Source organism: Molothrus ater, chromosome 2 (assembly GCF_012460135.2).
Source record: "Molothrus ater isolate BHLD 08-10-18 breed brown headed cowbird chromosome 2, BPBGC_Mater_1.1, whole genome shotgun sequence".
Lineage (NCBI taxonomy): Eukaryota > Metazoa > Chordata > Aves > Passeriformes > Icteridae > Molothrus > Molothrus ater.
Genome location: NC_050479.2, coordinates 66,122,126 through 66,140,095, shown reverse-complemented (window position 1 = coordinate 66,140,095; position 17,970 = coordinate 66,122,126). Strand labels below are relative to the sequence as shown.

Genomic DNA, 17,970 nt, shown 5'->3' with positions numbered 1-17,970 from the left:
TGTCTTTTCTAGCCACTTGTTTTCACAGACTTTTCTATAGTTATCTCTCAGCCAGTCTATTCGACTTGTCTATTTATTATATAGCAGTTCCATACCTTTTACTGTCCTTATCCCTTATCTCTGTACCTCCTCCAGTTTTGTCATTACCCTTGAGACAGAACCAGAACTGTACTGAACACCTCCAAGAGGCAAACTGTGCATACTATTTTCTTTTTTGATTGCCATTGCTGTGCTAATAATTTCTGATACACTAGCTGCTTTTTGCTAGCAAACAGAAAAATTAACAAAAAAATATTATAAAAATAATAAGAAAATAGCCTAGATTATATCCTTAGCACCAATGAACTGATGCTGAGATAACAAATGCAAGAGCAGCAAAGATGCTAGAGGTGCAAAGAAGTCATACATATGCTCATAACTCACGTCTCCTACTGACCTCTGAGGGGCTGTCTTAAATGAGAGGTTTTATTAGAAATAAAGTTTTGATTAACCTCATTACCTCCTTGACAGCATTTACTACTGTCTGGAAGAGCTGTGACATTTCCAGGGGGCCAGCATTTGAGCAGTATTTCAAGACTCACTGTACCAAAAGATTTAGATTAAGACTCTACAGCTCTCACAGAGGTCTCTTAAGGAGCTTTAATGACCTGGCTTCTGAGGCTACTGCTCCCTGACACTGCTAGCTGCCACCACAGAAGGAGGAGCCTCCAGTAATTCCAAGTTTTTTATTTGGGAGGAAATGCTTCCACACTTTATAATTACAATGATCAAGATGGATTTAATTTTGATTCGGCAAAAGGTTTTGAATACTAAAGTAATTCTTTTAGTTCAGTGTTTTCCATACAGATTTGGTTGGAATCAACACAAGCACAAGGCACTATTTGGAGAACTGCACTGTGAAGAGGCTTCTTAGAATTTTCATGGTTCTGACAAGTAATTAGGGTTTGAAATTTGAGTAATGACAGGCAGAATTTTAATCAGGAAAACAAGAAAATGAATATATAAAGAAAAGAAACAGTTTAGCATCAACTGAATGTTAGCAAAACCAGAAGTGTCATGGTTGTGCTAACAGAGATTTAGAGAGACTTTTATAGCACTCCTAAGAAAACTGGGAAAAGACACATTTGAAAAAAAATGTGGTTTTAAGAATTAACAAAAAAGGAAAAAGATGCTAAAGGAGAGAGGACTAATTAAAAAACTAGGTATGGGTGATCCATAACATTTCCTGTATCAGGTTCAGCTCCATTTACTGAAGCCATTCAGAGATGCTGATGCTAAAGGGACACTCCCAGTTCCTGGGCCTTATGTATGGAACAGATCTGTTGTGGAGAAAATGGAAAAGAAGTAGAAGTTTTAAAAGTACATTCACTTGTTCACATATCATTCTACATTTAGACTCATCAAACTATCACAGCTCCACCTGAATCATGCAGCACTCGCAATGTCAGACATCCCCTTCTTGGGAAATTTGGAACATTTTAATTCACTGGAGAATCCCATGAAGTTGTCTGAAGACAAATCTAAATCCCTTAGCTTTGAAACAAGAAGATAAGTTAATTTCAAATCAAGATTAGAGTTTGCTATTTCAGTAACAGCTCTCTAGACTTTGCAAGAATGAGGGGGGAAAGGAAATTGCCTCCTTCCTTACTGCACTGTAGTTTGCCTCCTGACACCACAACCTCTGAGAGAAGCAAACTCTACTCAGCAGGAGAGCAATGGTTCCTTCTTATTATCACGTTTTCATTTATCTAATTGATTCTTTTATTATTGTGTTTTGAGACTGGTGAGAAGGGTTGATTTCTTAGATTTTTTTTTCATTCAGGCATTTAACAAAGAAGTTTTTGCCTGTATGTCTTTGACTTTAACTTATTTAGCCTGTTTAACAGGCTTTTAGCTTATATAGATAATTTTAGCTTATGCCATTTTCTTGTGATGATTCTTGGCAGTGTCAGTTGATGATTCTGAGACTTTTGGTAGGTGCAGCACAGAAAATGGCAGAGACAGTCTCTGTGTCACAGCAATTTCTGGGCAAGTACCAGACAGAACAGGATACAGTAGGTAAAACATACCTCACCCACATGAGAATAGGAACCTAACACGTTTTCTTTTCAAGAATTTTTTCTTGATAGATCATACCTCATCCCTCTCCACTCCTCCTTCTCTCTTCTCTGTGAAGTACAGCTGTCTTTTCTGCAAATAACCTCAAACATTCACAGATCAAGCTGCAAAACCAGTTTTCCTCAAGCTAGAAGCTTTTAACCTTTAATTTTGGAACATACTAATTTCTTTAGGTGGATATCGGTATGGACTGTTATCAGATAGTGGGAATAGAAAATAATTAGCTTTCATACAAAACCTTTAATGGGAAAACCCAGGCCAAGAATATTCAGAATTGGAATTTTGTCCAATTTCTTTCCTCTGGGCCAGAAGTCACAGAATGGCTCTAAAAAAGTATAAATTACACTCCACATGGTACAGAGAATTGTGTCAATGTACATTACACTTCCTGATTTCTGCCAGCTATAAACCCCTCAGCCAAGCCTTTCTGCTGGGAAGCTTGTCTATTGGCATGACACATGGAAAGAACAAGAAGAAATGCAAATTTAGGAGAGAATGGAACTCAAAGTACAAAAAGCTTCAGAAAGTGACCTTTGCTGTGAGATTGCTTTGTCCTTTCATGGCAAGGACTGCCACAACTAGCAGCATCATGGGGTTGCCTGGATCTTTGGAAAGACAGAAAATGTTGTCTGTTTCTTCTATTGTTCCCACATAATCTGCAAAACCTGTCCCTCCCTCATCTGACTGTGGTCTCAGCCTGCTGGACAGTCACTACATCAGCAACTTCTCTGTAAGAAAATGTTATTCTTTGTAAGATCATTTCAGATATATAATTGGTTGTATACAAAGCTACCAGGTCTTTCTTTGCTGGGCCTATTTTTGAAACGTGAAGTCGCACCATTATCTGAATTGCAGTTTTGCATGAGCTATGCTTTGCTCCATCTAATTCATGAAAGAGCAGATACAAATTTCCAAGCTGCTGTCCAATGTGAAGAAATTTAAAAACCTTGTGGAAAGCCCCAGTAGTTGCACAGAAGAGAATGACTGCCACAAAACCCTGGAGCCTGTCTCCACAGCTGAGGAAATACCCAGATGTCAACATCCCATCTCTGCTTCCCTCATTGTTCCAGAAACAAGCACAGCACAGGTAGCTGTGCTGACCATCGTCCTGCTACAGGGAATTCCTGTGAGTGAGTACAGGGAACAACTATAGAGGTAATAAAAGGGAAGAGATGGAAAAGAAGATAAATTTCCTCTTTGCTGGAAACACAACTTTACATAAGAGAGGAATATTACTTTCCAAGAATAGAGTAAAAGGAAAAATCTCTGCAGGACATTTTCCCAGCAGATTTCGTTTGACCAATATATTCAAATAGCACTTTTAAAACCTGTTCTAGCTAGTATGACTGAGATCTACGGTTTTTTGATATTAATAACCTGAGCACTATCAAAAGTAAAATTTATGGTGCCTCTAGTTGACTGAAGGAGGTTTACAGAGTTTACCATGAGAAGTGGGTATTTGATCATCTGATTTGAATCTCCAGTATTTCACAGGCCATTTCCCAGATGTATCACACAGCTCACCTTTTATTGGGCTACCTTGTTTTTGACTAAACACATTTTCCAGCAATTTAGCTAGGCTTGAATCCAAAACACAGAAAGCTAGAGAATCCATCAGTTTTATTAGCTTAATCCAAACCTTCACTCTTAAAAATTTGTGCCTAATGCCATTTGAATCTGGATGAGTTTAGTTTACAGAAAATTGTGGGGGTTTTTTGGTTGGTTGGTTTTTGTTTTTTGTTTTTTGGTTTATTTTCTCCTGAGGTTTTCCCTATTTAATTCAACTTAATTTAATTCACTTACCATTATTTTATCTTCAAACACCTACTTATATTGATACTGTATCACGTGTCAGGTTTTTGGGGTTTTTTCGAGTGAACTTCTATTTTTTTTTTTTAAATTTTTCTTCTGCAGATGTTCAATATTGCCCTAAGTTGCTAGAGAACTGGAAAACACTTTTAATTTCCTCTTATGATAGAAAAAAGCATGGTCTATTTTCAATGAATTAACAGAAATATTTGTTAAGCCTCTATTTTTTTCCTTCATAGTAACTTTATCATCTCCATTTAACAGCAAGGCTATGAAGAATACATTTTCTAAAAATCTTCAGCTTTTCATTTTATCTGTGTGATGACAACATTTTTCTGCATTTCATGATCATATATGTCTCCTTACCTATTTTTCATTACATATAATTTAATATTCACAAGGCCTGCCCTGGCTTCATTACTGGGCCTGATGCGTTGTGAAGGCTGACCTAGAACAGAGACTAGATGGAGTTAAAGAATTAAGTCGGTTTTTATTAGGGAGAATCCATGGATACACCTTGGGCAGCACAAGAGCCCAGCCAGGGCCACACTCTAGGCGAACCCAAAATGGTCACAAAATGCACGACTGGTCATGGGGTCTCACACTTTTATAATATATATATATATCTTATATAACTATAATATATAGTTAATTGTCCAATTATAGCTTTAGCCCATGAAGTCTTATCCTTGTCTTTCTCTCTTCAGTCCACCCTTGTTTATGCTCTTGGGCCTGAGATCTGGATCGGCTGTCCTTGGGTCACCAGCTGGAGAAGGAATTGTTTTGTCTATCTACTCTGTGAAGAGAGCTTACCATCCTTTAATACGAAGCCCAGACCCAAAAACTAAAGCAGCACAGAATCTGAAAAATATAAATGCTAAAACCTGAGGCATCAGGCCAAGATTGGCTCTAAGCCAAAGATGTCCCTTCTGATAGACTGGAACCTTTTTAGCCATCTAATAAAATTTTCTCTTAAATCAACTATTTTCTATTTTTTTTCCTAAACTATTTTGCTCAATTTTTTTCTGTTTTAAAGTTAACTCCTATATCTGTGATGTGCATCCTTATGTGTAGCATATGTTTTTATCATTACTGTTTATGGTGATTTTTTTTCCACAGAGACTGCAATTAGTCTTGATTACTGGCTTCCTGATTTTCTACTCTGTGATTAATTTTTCTTTATCATAATCTGGCACTTAGTATCCCTCATGTAAGTAAATTACAATCTCTAATTGTTAGAAGGTGTAATAATGCCTCAGCACTGGCAGTCTAAACCTTCCCTTGCTACTCTATCCTTTTAATGTATAGGATGATGTATTTGTTATAAACTGTTAAAAGATCAAAGTGTTGATTTGCCTGACTAGGACATGCCTGAAAGACCATTATGTAAAGTACAATCACTTTACTATCTGGGAGTAAAGAAGCAGATAAGACCAACAAGGCTAGATATGGGTTAAAGAGCAATTCTCATGGATTACATTAATATACACAAAGTCATGCTGGCTGTCTCGCCTGTCAACAAGCTACCAAGAAATTAAGGATACTATATACAAGCTCAAGTCTGATACTTGACTTGACAGCGGAAATAGGCCAAACTCAGTTGCAATTGGTCATGTAATTGCAAACATCTGACACACTTACCCTTGTAACAAGAGATCCAGGTCATGGGGAAACTAGGAGGACTAAACACAGTGAAATAAGTTGTCAGGCTTTGGGGATCCCACTGCAGTCAGGAGTGGTAACTTATTTTTGTCTTATTCTTTCTTTTTTTTTCCACAAGAAAGATGGATCTTCCAGACATTGCCTGAGTAATTGAAGGTATTGTGATTTCCTTGTGAGAAAGGCTTGAGTTGTAGAAGAATTGTTAACAATTAAAGGGCTTTAGGTCCAAATTCTGCTTTGAGTGGTATTTGTACAATTGTGTGGGAATTGGCAGGGTTGGCTTTGTTCTTACTGATTTCAGTGTGGTAGTTAAGGCTTTAAATCAGAGCTGGATTTTGCAATTAGCCATTCCACACACTAGGCAGTGAACAAGTATACAATATACACACTTTATTCATACTGTTTTGAAAACAGTCAAATCAATAGTGTCTATTTAAAAGAGAAAAAAGGGCAGAATGTAACATCTAGATTCTCTGCATCTAAAAATCTTTTGAAATACAGGCAGTTTTAGGGAAGCACATTGATTTAAACTTCCAACTTGTGTTTGTTATATAAAACACAGCACTGCCATTTTTCACCACCACTAATCAAGTCCAAAATCTGCATCTGTGTACTCCTTACACTGGAGAATGTCAATTAGTTTTATCCTCAGAGCACTGGCCCAAAACTACTGGTCCTCCTCATTTCAGTATAAAAAAAAGAGAAAACTCTTGATCAAGTGACAGTGCCAAAGAGAAGCAAAGAGGAATGAATTTACAGTTTTCAGACTTTGACAGATTTCTAAGCATGAGTTTTAATTCTTTATTGAGAAAAAGCAGTTGAGTAGGAATTACCTGGTTCTTAGTCAACTTTTAAAAATTACTTGGAATAAGACTGTCTTCACTAAGCTGTTGTGTGACAAGTAATTTATAATAAGAAAATAATATCATGGGAACCATTTTATTTATTACAAAGAATCATTCAACAGTTGCAATATAAAGTTTGTACAACAGTTCCAATATAAAGAGGAACACTTAGAAGTGGTGGGAATTTTTTATGTAAAATATTCTGTTGAAAAGAGGCTAAGTCATAATTATCCTTATGTCAATATATGGGGAGCTAAACAAAATGTTTTCATGGTTTGAGAATATTCAAATTGCATTTTCTGCTTCCTACTCTGCTTTCAATAGTTTAAATGCCCAGCTCTATATAGGATGCACAAGTCTAGGAAATTGAGAGGGGAGGACAGAAATGTCTAGGTTGCACACTTTTCCCTTCCAAGCACTATTCAACAGATTGTGTGGCACAGACCGCTGTGAGACTGTTCACAAAACACAAAAAAGAATGTTGAAAGCTAACAATTCAATAAGCCTACAAGTTGCCTTCTATTTAGAACACAAAACCAACTTCACAATTACACACAAAAAGTCCTAATGGAGGACTTGTCCTTACTTCTCTCAATATTTAATATGCCAAGAAGCCTCAGCACTTTTCCCATTTCCCACACAGTTATCCATGAATCTCTCTGCTTTCTAAGGTAGACTTGCAGACTCAACATTTTCTCCTCTAGGACATTACTTGTGGCCCTTGGGAAGTGAGGAATCCTACTTTTCTACAAGTTACTCTGTACCATTCATAATCTTTATTACCTATGGTCAACTCAAAAAACATTACGGAGAACTCCAATGCTGCAGCCCCAACACTTTGACTTTCCTGTACTGAACAGTTACAGAAAATCTGCAGCAGCTAGGGTGGCATAGTTCAAAGGGGAAAATTGTGCCCTGCTTCTTTAAGGAGATTGTCTCCTATGCGCGCTATAACACAGCAACTTCTTTACAAAGCTCCATGAACATCTGCCTCTTCTTGGAAAAATTCTGTATCTGAAGTTGATCATCTCCAATGTACAAAGGGACATAATCTTCACTAACATTCCTGGACCAGAATATGCAACCAGTAGCATTTCTCAGCATAACTATTAAGTCTGCAGAGACCAAACTAACTTCCATTTTTCTGTATGCCAGTAGCTCTTCTAAAACAATAACCAAGATTTGGACAAGGTCCAAGTGTCTCCTGAATAATACTAGCCATTGACCCCAACTGGGAGAAGTTCAGCCTGTGGATTACAACATTTATCTTTCTGGCAGGAATGCATAAAAAATTATGCAGAAACAGATGTGCCTCAGCCAAATGGTAACACCAGGGGCTTCAGAGTTACACAAAAACCTTCTGTAAAAATACATGGCAGAGCTCTTTTGCCTAGAAATTTTGATGCTTAAGTACAAGTGTGTGACATGCCTCCAGAAATACATGCATATATATATATATATGTGTGTGTGTGTGTGTATACATATCTCAATATATGTACTGCAATGCCAAAATAACTGTAGATCAATACGAATGCTTGTGGTGACGATGCATGACAGGACCAAGAAATTCAATGTTTGAGAAAAATGTTTCATGTGAAGTAGCAGTCCCAGGGCATCTGATAACTAAGCAAGGAACTGTCCCTAGAACTCTGCAAGAGAAAAAGGATAAAGGCAATTGTAATTAGAAGATATAAGCTAATGACTAAGGCATGTGCTAATGGCCCCTTAATAAATCCCTTTTGAGCTTCCTGAAAACTGGTTTCAGGATCCTCTACTTGGAACCAGCTTGATGTAGTTGGAAGTCTGGGTCCTGACTGCTCCGAAATTAAACTGTTTAAATATCCAGCTTTAATAGAATGGCTTTGAAAACAGCTGGGTCCCCAAGGGTGTTGCAACAGGCTGTTGATCATGGATGCTTCAGGGCCAGCATTCAGACAAACATGTTCTTGTTTGCCATGATGAAAGGCAGAATAGCTGTATGCACATAGCACAGAGACAGCACACTTGTCTAGAAAATGTTATTCCTGTACATAATAAAGTCTTGTAATGTCAGTCTGAGAAAGGAGAGAATAAACAGCTTCTTAGGCACAGATATTTGATGTACTGAGGATCAAGCCATGCTTTAGTCCTATACAGTGATAACTCCTTCCCCTCTATCGTGCAAAAATTTCCTTTCAGTCTCTGATAGTCTGAATCTGATCATAATAAAGTCCCTACATATGAACTCCCTTTGTACCTGTATTTGCCAAGAATTTCAAAGAGAACAGGTATAAGTCATTGAGCAGAATACAACAAAAGATTTGAAATTCCATGAATTGGACTCCTTCCTCCCTGACTTTCTGTAAAGGAAAAGAAGAGTGGGCTAGGAAAGCATATAAATGAGGAGTCAACAAATCTTATTTACTGACAGTTGTTACTATACAATTTCATAAACCAGGGCATCTTGACTTTCCTGTGTCCCGAACACACTATGCCTCTGTCCTTCACTTTGTGGATACCCTCTAGATCACTGCAGTACAAAGAAGACAAAGTGATTCTGATTCTCTTGCTCTTTAAAGAACTGTCTCTAAGAGCAAATCAAATAACAACCCCCACCCCCACTTTCCCCCCAACTTGATATTGAAAAACAAAACAGAAAAGCCTCCATGATTGGGTAAAAGAAGGGACAAAGTTGCTATTTCACAGCTTCAACAAAATGCCAGAGAAGTGTGCAAAAATAGTTCTAGTTCAAGAAAGAAATTCCTGTTAATAGGTTAGAGGCACCCTTTCCACTAAGGGGATTCTCAAGTGTGAAATACTTCTTTCAGAAAAACTAGACACCTTTGATAACACTTATATGTGAGAAATGTGTAGCATTAAGCCAAAACAGAAAATATAAATTTTGCTGTCCAAATAACTATGCCAGAAATAAATATTCCAACTTTTTCTTGAAATGACACGCAAAACATACTTGTGGGCACTTTACAGAAGATAGTTCAGTGCTTGATTAAAGTGATAAATTATTCACAGAACACAACCTGTGAATAAGTTGGTGAGTGACCCCAAGGTGTGATTCCCTTAGATCATGAAATAGAGTCCCTGGTGAGAAGCTCAACAGGACCTGGCAGTAAATTGTTTGCTCACAGCCCAGAAAGTCAATCATATCCTGGGTTGCACCAAAGGGGGTTGGCCATCAGGTCAAGGGAAGGAATTCTGGCCCTCTACTCCACTCTTGTGGGACCCCACCTAAAGTGCTGCATCCAGCTCTGGGGTTCCCAACATAAAGGTGGTGAGATTCTGGCACAGGTTGCCCAGAGAACTTGTGGATGCCCCATCCCTGGAAGTGTTAAAGGCCAAGATTGCGTGGGGTTTTGAGCAACATGATCTAGAGGAAGGTGTCTCTGTCCATGGCAGGGAAGTTAGAACTAGATGATCTGTAAGTTCCCTTCCAACACAAACTGTTCTGTGATTCTATGAATGTCAGCATGAAGGCCAGAACACATGATCAATGTTATCAGTTGTTACAAGATAAGAAGGAAAAGATGCTGACGTTCAGACACAGGTATGAGTTGCTTGTATTTGGCAGCCACAGCTGTTGGCAATGGACAGAGCAGCTAATCACATATTTCCCTGCCAGGAGAGGATTGCTTCCCTTATCTAGAGCTTTGCTTCCATCTAGAGAAGATGGTTATAAGATTTGGTGAAACTGGCATCAAATTTTTGTACACTTATCTGAAAAGCAAGCTTTAACAGACTGATTACTGTAGCTTATACTCCTTTGCTTTGCTATTTGTGGTAAGATTTCAGCACTGATTGGCACCTGGGCATTTGTATCAGTGAGCACATTGATCATCTGCGCATCACCTTACTTTGAGGGGAGATTTGTTTTCAGACTGCTGAGCTTTTGAATCTTTCCATGACTCTATCACTGTATCAATTTGGCTTGAACATCAAGAGCAAGTAGGAAGAATAAATGGGGAGTTGGCTAAGCAGTACAAGGTACAACAAAGCAGAAAAATCTCTCTTGACTCTATACTTGCATTTGTATTCCCTCATCAAACGATGTGTTTCTATAGAGATGTATTTTAAAAACTATTACTTCTCAGCTTCCTCCAGCAGTCTTCATTCATTCCTGTTGATCTTTCAAGTACCACTCATTTCTGTTTTTAAAACCCAAATGCTCTCCTTGACTCAAGCTGTTAATATTAGGACAAATAACCAATAGCAATAAGGTTACAAGACACTTTGCACTTAGATTATATCTGTAGGGATATCACAACACTGGATGTGTGAATTTCAGAGTCCCATGTCTCACAGATGTTCTTAGTATGGCTGTGCTCCTACAGCACATGATAAAGGCAAATGCATTTTTGTGTGATAGATAGATAGATAGATAGATAGATAGATAGATAGATACATACATACATACATACATACATACATACAAACATACATACATAGATACACAGACAGGCAGATATATATTAACTGAACAAAATTCATATCATCCCTTGGGGAAGAGTGTTAAAGCAACTTTAGCAATTTGAAAATATTACTTCAGTTATAACCATTAGTACTATCTTGATTTGTAAGCAGGACCAATCAGCTTCTTCAATGATTATTGCCTTTCTGGATCTTAACTGGTATCTGTTTTTAAAAGCATGTTATTTCCAAGACAATTAAGAACTGGATGGTAAGAACTAGCACAGAAATCAAGAACATTAAAATGAACTATTTCACAAACACAAAAGAAGAGACAGCAGAAAATCAGAGAATCTATTTAAATATTTATTTGGATATGTCAGCCTGAAGACAAATGAACTTATTACATATCAGTAAATGAACTTACTACATTTCAATAATTGTATTTGTCCTCTCCTTTTAATTGCACCTGGGAATACAAAACACGATGTGACTGCACCTGACTGGATAGCAATGATGGACAGAGTGGTGATAAAATTTTCCAAACATGACCTTCCTTATCCAGCAGACAGATTTACAGAAGTGCAGCCCAAGGAAACAACTACTTTTTTGATTTCTTTTCCACTGGAATGTTTCTCTTTTCTGAGCAAACCAGGCAGAAAAGAAGAAGAGAAAACCAGTGGCAGCTTTTTAAGAAGGACTTGCTTTGTTAGCTGTCACTAATTTACTACCTGTGTATGTTTCTGTGCCCTCAAGCAAGCAGATTATAAGGTTCTGGGTTAAAAAAAAATGGATGATACTTCACATTCCAGGACAGTAAGAGACTCAGTAAATATCAAATCAATTTGCTAATTAATTAATCCCTTCAATATCTTTGTAATGAACTGTTAGTTTTCTGTGGCTTTTTGTTGCTCTTTTTTCTTCAGAGGAGGAAAATGAGAACCATGGAGTTGAGTATGCTTCCAGGCATAGTCTCCAATAAAATCCCCATGTGTTACCAGAGTGTCTAAGGTAGAATTCAACTTATTCTACAAGAGAGGGAGTTTTCAGCAGAGCATTTGGTTGGAAAGATTAACTCCCTGAATAATTTTCTCATGTAGTCTTTAACTGCTTTGGTCTGCTGGTCAGACTGGCCCATGCCAAACCCTGCTGTCTCAGTGGGACTTCACAGAAGTGGCTGACGGGCCCAAAAAATTCTTCTTCCTAGAATTTAAAGGCTATCAGTTTCCTATTTCTTTTAATTAGTTATCATGTGTACATATGCAGGGAGTGTGGCTGGAGAAAAATGTGTTTTATTTTGATTCATTATTACTTTGGAATTTTATTTTAATTAATGTCAGGAGAACTTAGAATTTTAGGAAGACATTCTTTCAAGATGCATTCAAAGCAAAAGAAATAAACAAAAATTATTTGAATGGGCCTATAATGTGAAAAAAACCCCAAACATTTTGTGATGACATCAAAATAGTTAAGAAGCGGGACGAAAACAAAGCTATGCGTGTGGTATTTTCTGAGCTCCTCAGATGGAAAAGGAATTGATGAATCTGACCCCATGTTCTTAAAAGGCTAATTTATTATCTTATGTTACTATATTATAATAAAGAATGCTTTACTAAAACATAGAGAAAGGATACAGACAGAAAGCTTAACAAGATACTGCTGAAAAACCTGTGACTCTCCTTTCCAGAGTCCACCACAGCCTGACCACGGATTGGTCATTAAGTCAAAACAATTCACATGTTGGATAAACAATCTCCAACCACATTTCAAAGCAGCAAAACACAGGAGAAACAAATGAGATAATATTGTTTTCCTTTTTCTCTGAGGCTTCTCAGCTTCCCAGGAGAAGAAATCCTGGTGAGGGGACTTTTCCAGAAAATATGACAGTGAAAATGTGTAATTTTTGTATTTTTCATTACTGACACAGATCAAGGCTGAGTCCTAAAGAAAGGTTCTGGCAAGTTGTCCTAGCATGGCTGTAACAGAGATGAAAAACACTGAAGCAGATGTGGGGAAAGTAAGTCTTAACTGACAAAAATAGTCTGTAATTCCTGTTTAAACCCTGGAGCCGGAGATCACCTCACCCATGACTGCTTGGTCAAAGGCAATGAGGACAGAGTTACTCAGTTCACTGCAATTTTTCTAGGACTATACCATCATTAACTATTTTGACAAATGAGAGAGAAATGTATTATGACAAGATTGAGGGCAAAACAGAATGCCTAAAACTGTGAACAGCATAATCATTTGTCTTAGTGACAGGAAAAGGGAGCTGTGGTAATTGCCAGGGAATAAATGGAGTCAGCAGCGTTCTTTAATATGGGATGAACTGCTGTGTGCAATGAGAAAGGCAAGAACCCACGGAAAGTAAGGAGGTAAGACAAATAAAGAAGGGCCAACAGCAGGTGATCAAGGAGATGGAAGTCAGTGGGACTTCTCTGCAGCCATGCAGAAGTAACCCAAGGAGAGAATTGATACCCAAAGGAAGAAAGGGCAAGGAGCAGCATGCTGACAGCCACATGAGCTGTCACTAGAGGCAACAAAAAGGCTAAGTGGGAGAAGCCAAACTACATCCCTGTATCTGCACTCTTAAGTGACAGTGGATGAAGAGCAAGGATACAAGTACAGCCTAGAGACAGCACTTGCAAAGCTCAGCAGCAGGAAAGCTTGGATCTGGACAGCCATCACATGACCCCAGCAGGACAGGAGGCTGAGCAGGCTGACAGGGCATAGAATCCCAGAAGATTATGGGATCATGTGTATGTCTCAAAAACGATAGCTGGATAGCAATGGAGCCAACCAAAGATTGTTTGCACTAACAGACGAGGATTGCTGGTGTCAATTCCCTGTGAGAAAGGAGAAGATGTGGCTGGAGATGGGGGCCATGCGGATGGAGGGCAGCACTCTTCCTGGACTAACAGCCTTGTTGTAGTTCCTGGAGATGAGCCCAACACAGTATCACACAAGCATGGGAATGAGGGCAAGATGTGGGCATGGGCTGTGGAAGGAGATCAAGACCATCGAAGTTCCTTGAAGCTGTGAAAAATGCATATTTTATGATTGGCTTTTCACAAATATTAAAATTAATATTATATGTGTTATGTTAGAAAGTTATGCTGTATTAATTTTCTTAAATAGTGTGCTAAATATAGTTTTAGGTTATAACATAATGTTAAAATAGAAACTATGCTATCTAAGATACCTTTTTTAAAGAGAGGACTCACACTGAAATAGCATCCACAGGACACTTAAATCTTTCAGAGAAAAAGAATTTATTGCTCTCTTATCGAGTTCTTCCTGCCCTGCTCAGCCCTGAAGATGCCGTTAGGATTATGCGGAAGAAGCTGACACTGGCCAGACAGAATCCTTTGTTTGAATGGAATTTATGCATCATGTATGAGGTGTATGAATATGCAACAGGCTATTGCTTTTAAGGGTTAATACTCTGTTAACGGGTGTCCTTTTTCGGGCTTGTGCTGCCCAGAATGAGGTACCTGGACTGTCTGTAACTCTTTGTTTTTCTTGTCTCATATTAACTCATTCATACATCTCATACATGATGCATAAATTCCATTCAAACAAAGGATTCTGTCTGGCCAGTGTCAGCTTCTTCCTCATAATCCTAGCGGCTTCATCCTGCCTGAGCGAGATGTGAAGAAGTTAGTTTCTCCTGATAATGGAGCAATAAATTCTCTTTCTCTGAAAGATTTAGGTGTCCTGTAACTGCTATCTCGGTGGGAGACCATTCTTTAGAGAAAAAGCATCCTACACTGCATAGTTTCTATTTTAACATTTTGTTATAACCTAAAACTATATTTAACACACTACTTAGGAGAATTAATACAGCATTAATTTCTGACACAACACATATAATATTAATTTCAATATTTGCGAAAAGCCAATCATAAAATACGCATTTTTCACAACGTTTCGCTCTTTCCTTTCACCTTGCCTCTATATCCAAACCCACTGCCGCGTGCTTACACAGTAAGTCAGGGGCTAACAAACCAATTCCCACGCCAAGCGCGCAATATACTAATATAACTTTCTGATTGCTTGCAGACCCTCCGACTTCCATGCTCCTTTCGACCACGAGCATCTACCACCCGGGGCCAAACCACACTGGTTGCTCTAACACGGCCCCAAGCGCTTCACGCCAGCGGTGCAGCTACAGCCCCGACGCAAGTTCCCCCACAGCGCCCTGGGGGCGCTGCCGCCATTACCGGGGCTCCGCCCCTGAGCGCGGCCGGGGCGCGTGCGCCGTGCGCGCGGCGCCTGCGCGCGGGCGGAGGCGCGAGAGCGGCGCGCTCGTTCAGGGACCGGCCGGGCCGGGCCGGGCACCGCCGCCCTGCAGGGCAGCCCCGCCGCCGCTCCCGCCTCCTCCGCCTCCTCCTCCTCCTCCTCGTCGCCGCCGCCGCAGCAGCAGCAGCTGACGCTGCTCGTGATGCAGCCCGGCGGCGGCGAGGAGGCGGCGGCCGGGGCGGCGGGGGTGGTCCTGCAGCCGAGCGCCGACCCGCAGCTGCCGCCCTCCGCTAGCGGCGGCCTCATGGTGTTCTACGAGCTGGGGGCCCCCGGCGAGATCGAGGTGGGAGAGGAGGAGGTCGAGGCGGCGGGCGGCGAGAGCGCGGCCAGCCTGGAGGAGCTGGAGGAGGAGGAGGCGGCGGCGCCGGAGGCTGCGGGCAGCGAGGCGGCGGCGGGCGGCGAGTGCAAGAGCTGCACGTACGAGGGCTGCAGCGAGACCACCACGCAGGTGGTGAAGCAGCGCAAGCCCTGGATGTGCAAGCGGCACCGCAACAAGATATACAAGGACAAGTACAAGCGCAAGAAGAGCGACCAGGCCCTGGGGGGCGGCGGGGCGGCGGCCGCGGGGGGCGGCCCACGGGCCGAGGTGAGGCGGGGGGCGGCGGGGCCTCGGCCCGGCCACGCTCGGTGCCGCGGGGTCCCTCGGAGCTGGGGCTTCCTGGGGGGCTCTAGGGATCTGTCAGACGGCCAGAGGAAGGGAAGAAGTTTAGGGCCGTCCTGCAGCTCGCTCTTCTTCCTGTTTGCCAGAACAAACTCCGTTTGTTTTCAGTTCTGAGGTAAATTGTAGAAGCTTACAGCTATATCAGGTTCCAAGAAAAGAAATGTCGCTAGAAGATGCTTCGCTTGCAGCGTGGCTTTTTTTCCCGTGGGAGGAAAGTATAGACTAAGAGAGGTGTCAGACTTGTTTCTCAGCTGGTGCTGAAGTGTGGGGTTTTAAAGTCAACGGCTTTGGCTATCAGATGTACAAAAATCAGTTGTGCAGGTTCTTCAGGATGCCTTTTGTTTTTTACTTTTATATTAAATGGCAGGTAAATATTTCGACCACTGCTAGTTCGTACTTGTATAAGCTAATGTGTATTGTTTAGATGGGGAAATACTATCAGTGGGAAAACTGATGGTAATGTACATTTTTTTTAAATACTCTTTTTCCTACAGTTTGTGACTCAGCTAGGACCATACACTTCTGTGATGGTCGCTTGTACAGAGTTAGTGTTTCAGATCTTGTATTTAGATGAAACAGAAAAAGGGAAATAGTTTTACACTTGAAGGTTCTGAGTTGTTTGTGCTCAAAGGGGTAGGTGTGAAATAGTGATTGTCAGAAGAAAAAAAAATCTTACCTGGAACTCCTGCTAAAAGCAACCTTTTTATGTCATCACAGCTGTGTCTGGAGTTGTGTGACTGGGAACTGATCTAACTGCAAACTGACCACCCAAATCTTTCCTCTTTCTGTTTTTCTTCATGTAAATATAATAGCAACCGTATTGGGTGTCACACGAAAGGATCTTCTTTTGTATGTCTGTAAAAGCCATGAGGCAGGTGCTTTAAAAAAGAGAAGTGTACGTGATGTGCTGGGGAATATTCTCTCCTCTTCCAGTTCAAAGGACTTGCTGATGTTTTCCTGATGTATTCTGTAACTATAATTGATAAGTGTTCCATATAATATTTTGGATTTTTGTTGAACCCTTGTAAGCTCTGAGCCTCTGTTACATTCTGATGGCTTTTTCAGGTCTGCTACCTGGTGTGAATACTCACCTTGTTTTTGAATCTTGTTGGTGTCAACCTAATTTGCCAGGTAGTGTTAACATTAGAACAGTTCCTCTTGTGTTTGTAATATTTAGTCTAAGTCTTTTCCTTCTCACATTGAAAAGGCGTAGCATGCTTGTTTCCATTGAAAAAGTTACACAATATTATCATCCGTGCTGTTTTGTGAGCCTTTTCTAATTCTAGTAGCTACTTGTCATTTCAATAAGAGAAGCTGTACACATTATTCAAGAGGAAAATGAATTCTAGATTTAAATACCAGCATGACTTTCCCTCTTCTCTCTTCCTTCCCTGATAGTTCTTCTTGCTCAGTTCATGATGTGTCTACACAAATACTTGTGCTAGTTTAGGAAACGGGACAGTATGGGAGAAGGGTAAAAATGCTGCATTTCATGTAGTGATGGGTTAAAACTTTTTGATCTGTAGCATGAAATAGTGATTATTGCATGTTGGAAGAGGGTGGGTTTTCTTTTCCCAGTTTGTGCAAGTGGAGATTGCTTTGAATGTAAGGAAATTAGGGCCTGAACTTGCAGGAAAAAGCAGGGTATTTAGTGCTAAACTTACTTTTTTACAGCGTTTATTGAGGCCATTTTCAGTAAAAGTTCATAGTAGAAGTTTTATTTTTCACTTCTGTGGAGAGGATAGAAGTGAAAGGTACTGGGATAGTTTTTTGTTGTTCCTGCTTTTGAACCCTTTCAGGTAGACAGAAGTATCAGTAAGTTTTGAATGTAATACGCATAGGATTCGGCATTGGTTGAAATTTTCTAAACCTTTCATATTTTCTTTAGAGCAGATTGTAGAGCCACATTGTACTAGTATGTCTCATTCAGATGACTGGTGATTGTACAGGGAACAGAATAAACTTTGGGGGCAAAAAAAAAAAGCCTGTGGCTCTGGCGTGTTCATCATAGTGTTCTCAAGTATGTTTTGGTACTACAAGGATTATTGTCATTCCTGCCCAATTACAAATGGTAAATATCATTCATTTCCACAAGCTGGAGGCTGACCTGTTATGAATTACTTCATTTTTAAGAAAGGCAGTCAAATAAATTGAAGCCAATAACTAGTCCTA

The 17,970-nt window shown here is 40.0% G+C and overlaps 1 protein-coding gene across 1 annotated transcript in view; it reads left to right on the top strand.

Moving 5' to 3' along the window:
• Nucleotides 1-17,970, top strand: part of RFXAP (regulatory factor X associated protein) — a 33,831-nt gene that overhangs the window by 11,977 nt on the left and 3,884 nt on the right. Inside the window, exon 2 of the mRNA XM_036380645.2 lies at nucleotides 15,077-15,723. Within this exon, the coding sequence (XP_036236538.1) occupies nucleotides 15,077-15,723 (647 nt within the window). The remainder of the gene's footprint in view (nucleotides 1-15,076; nucleotides 15,724-17,970) is intronic.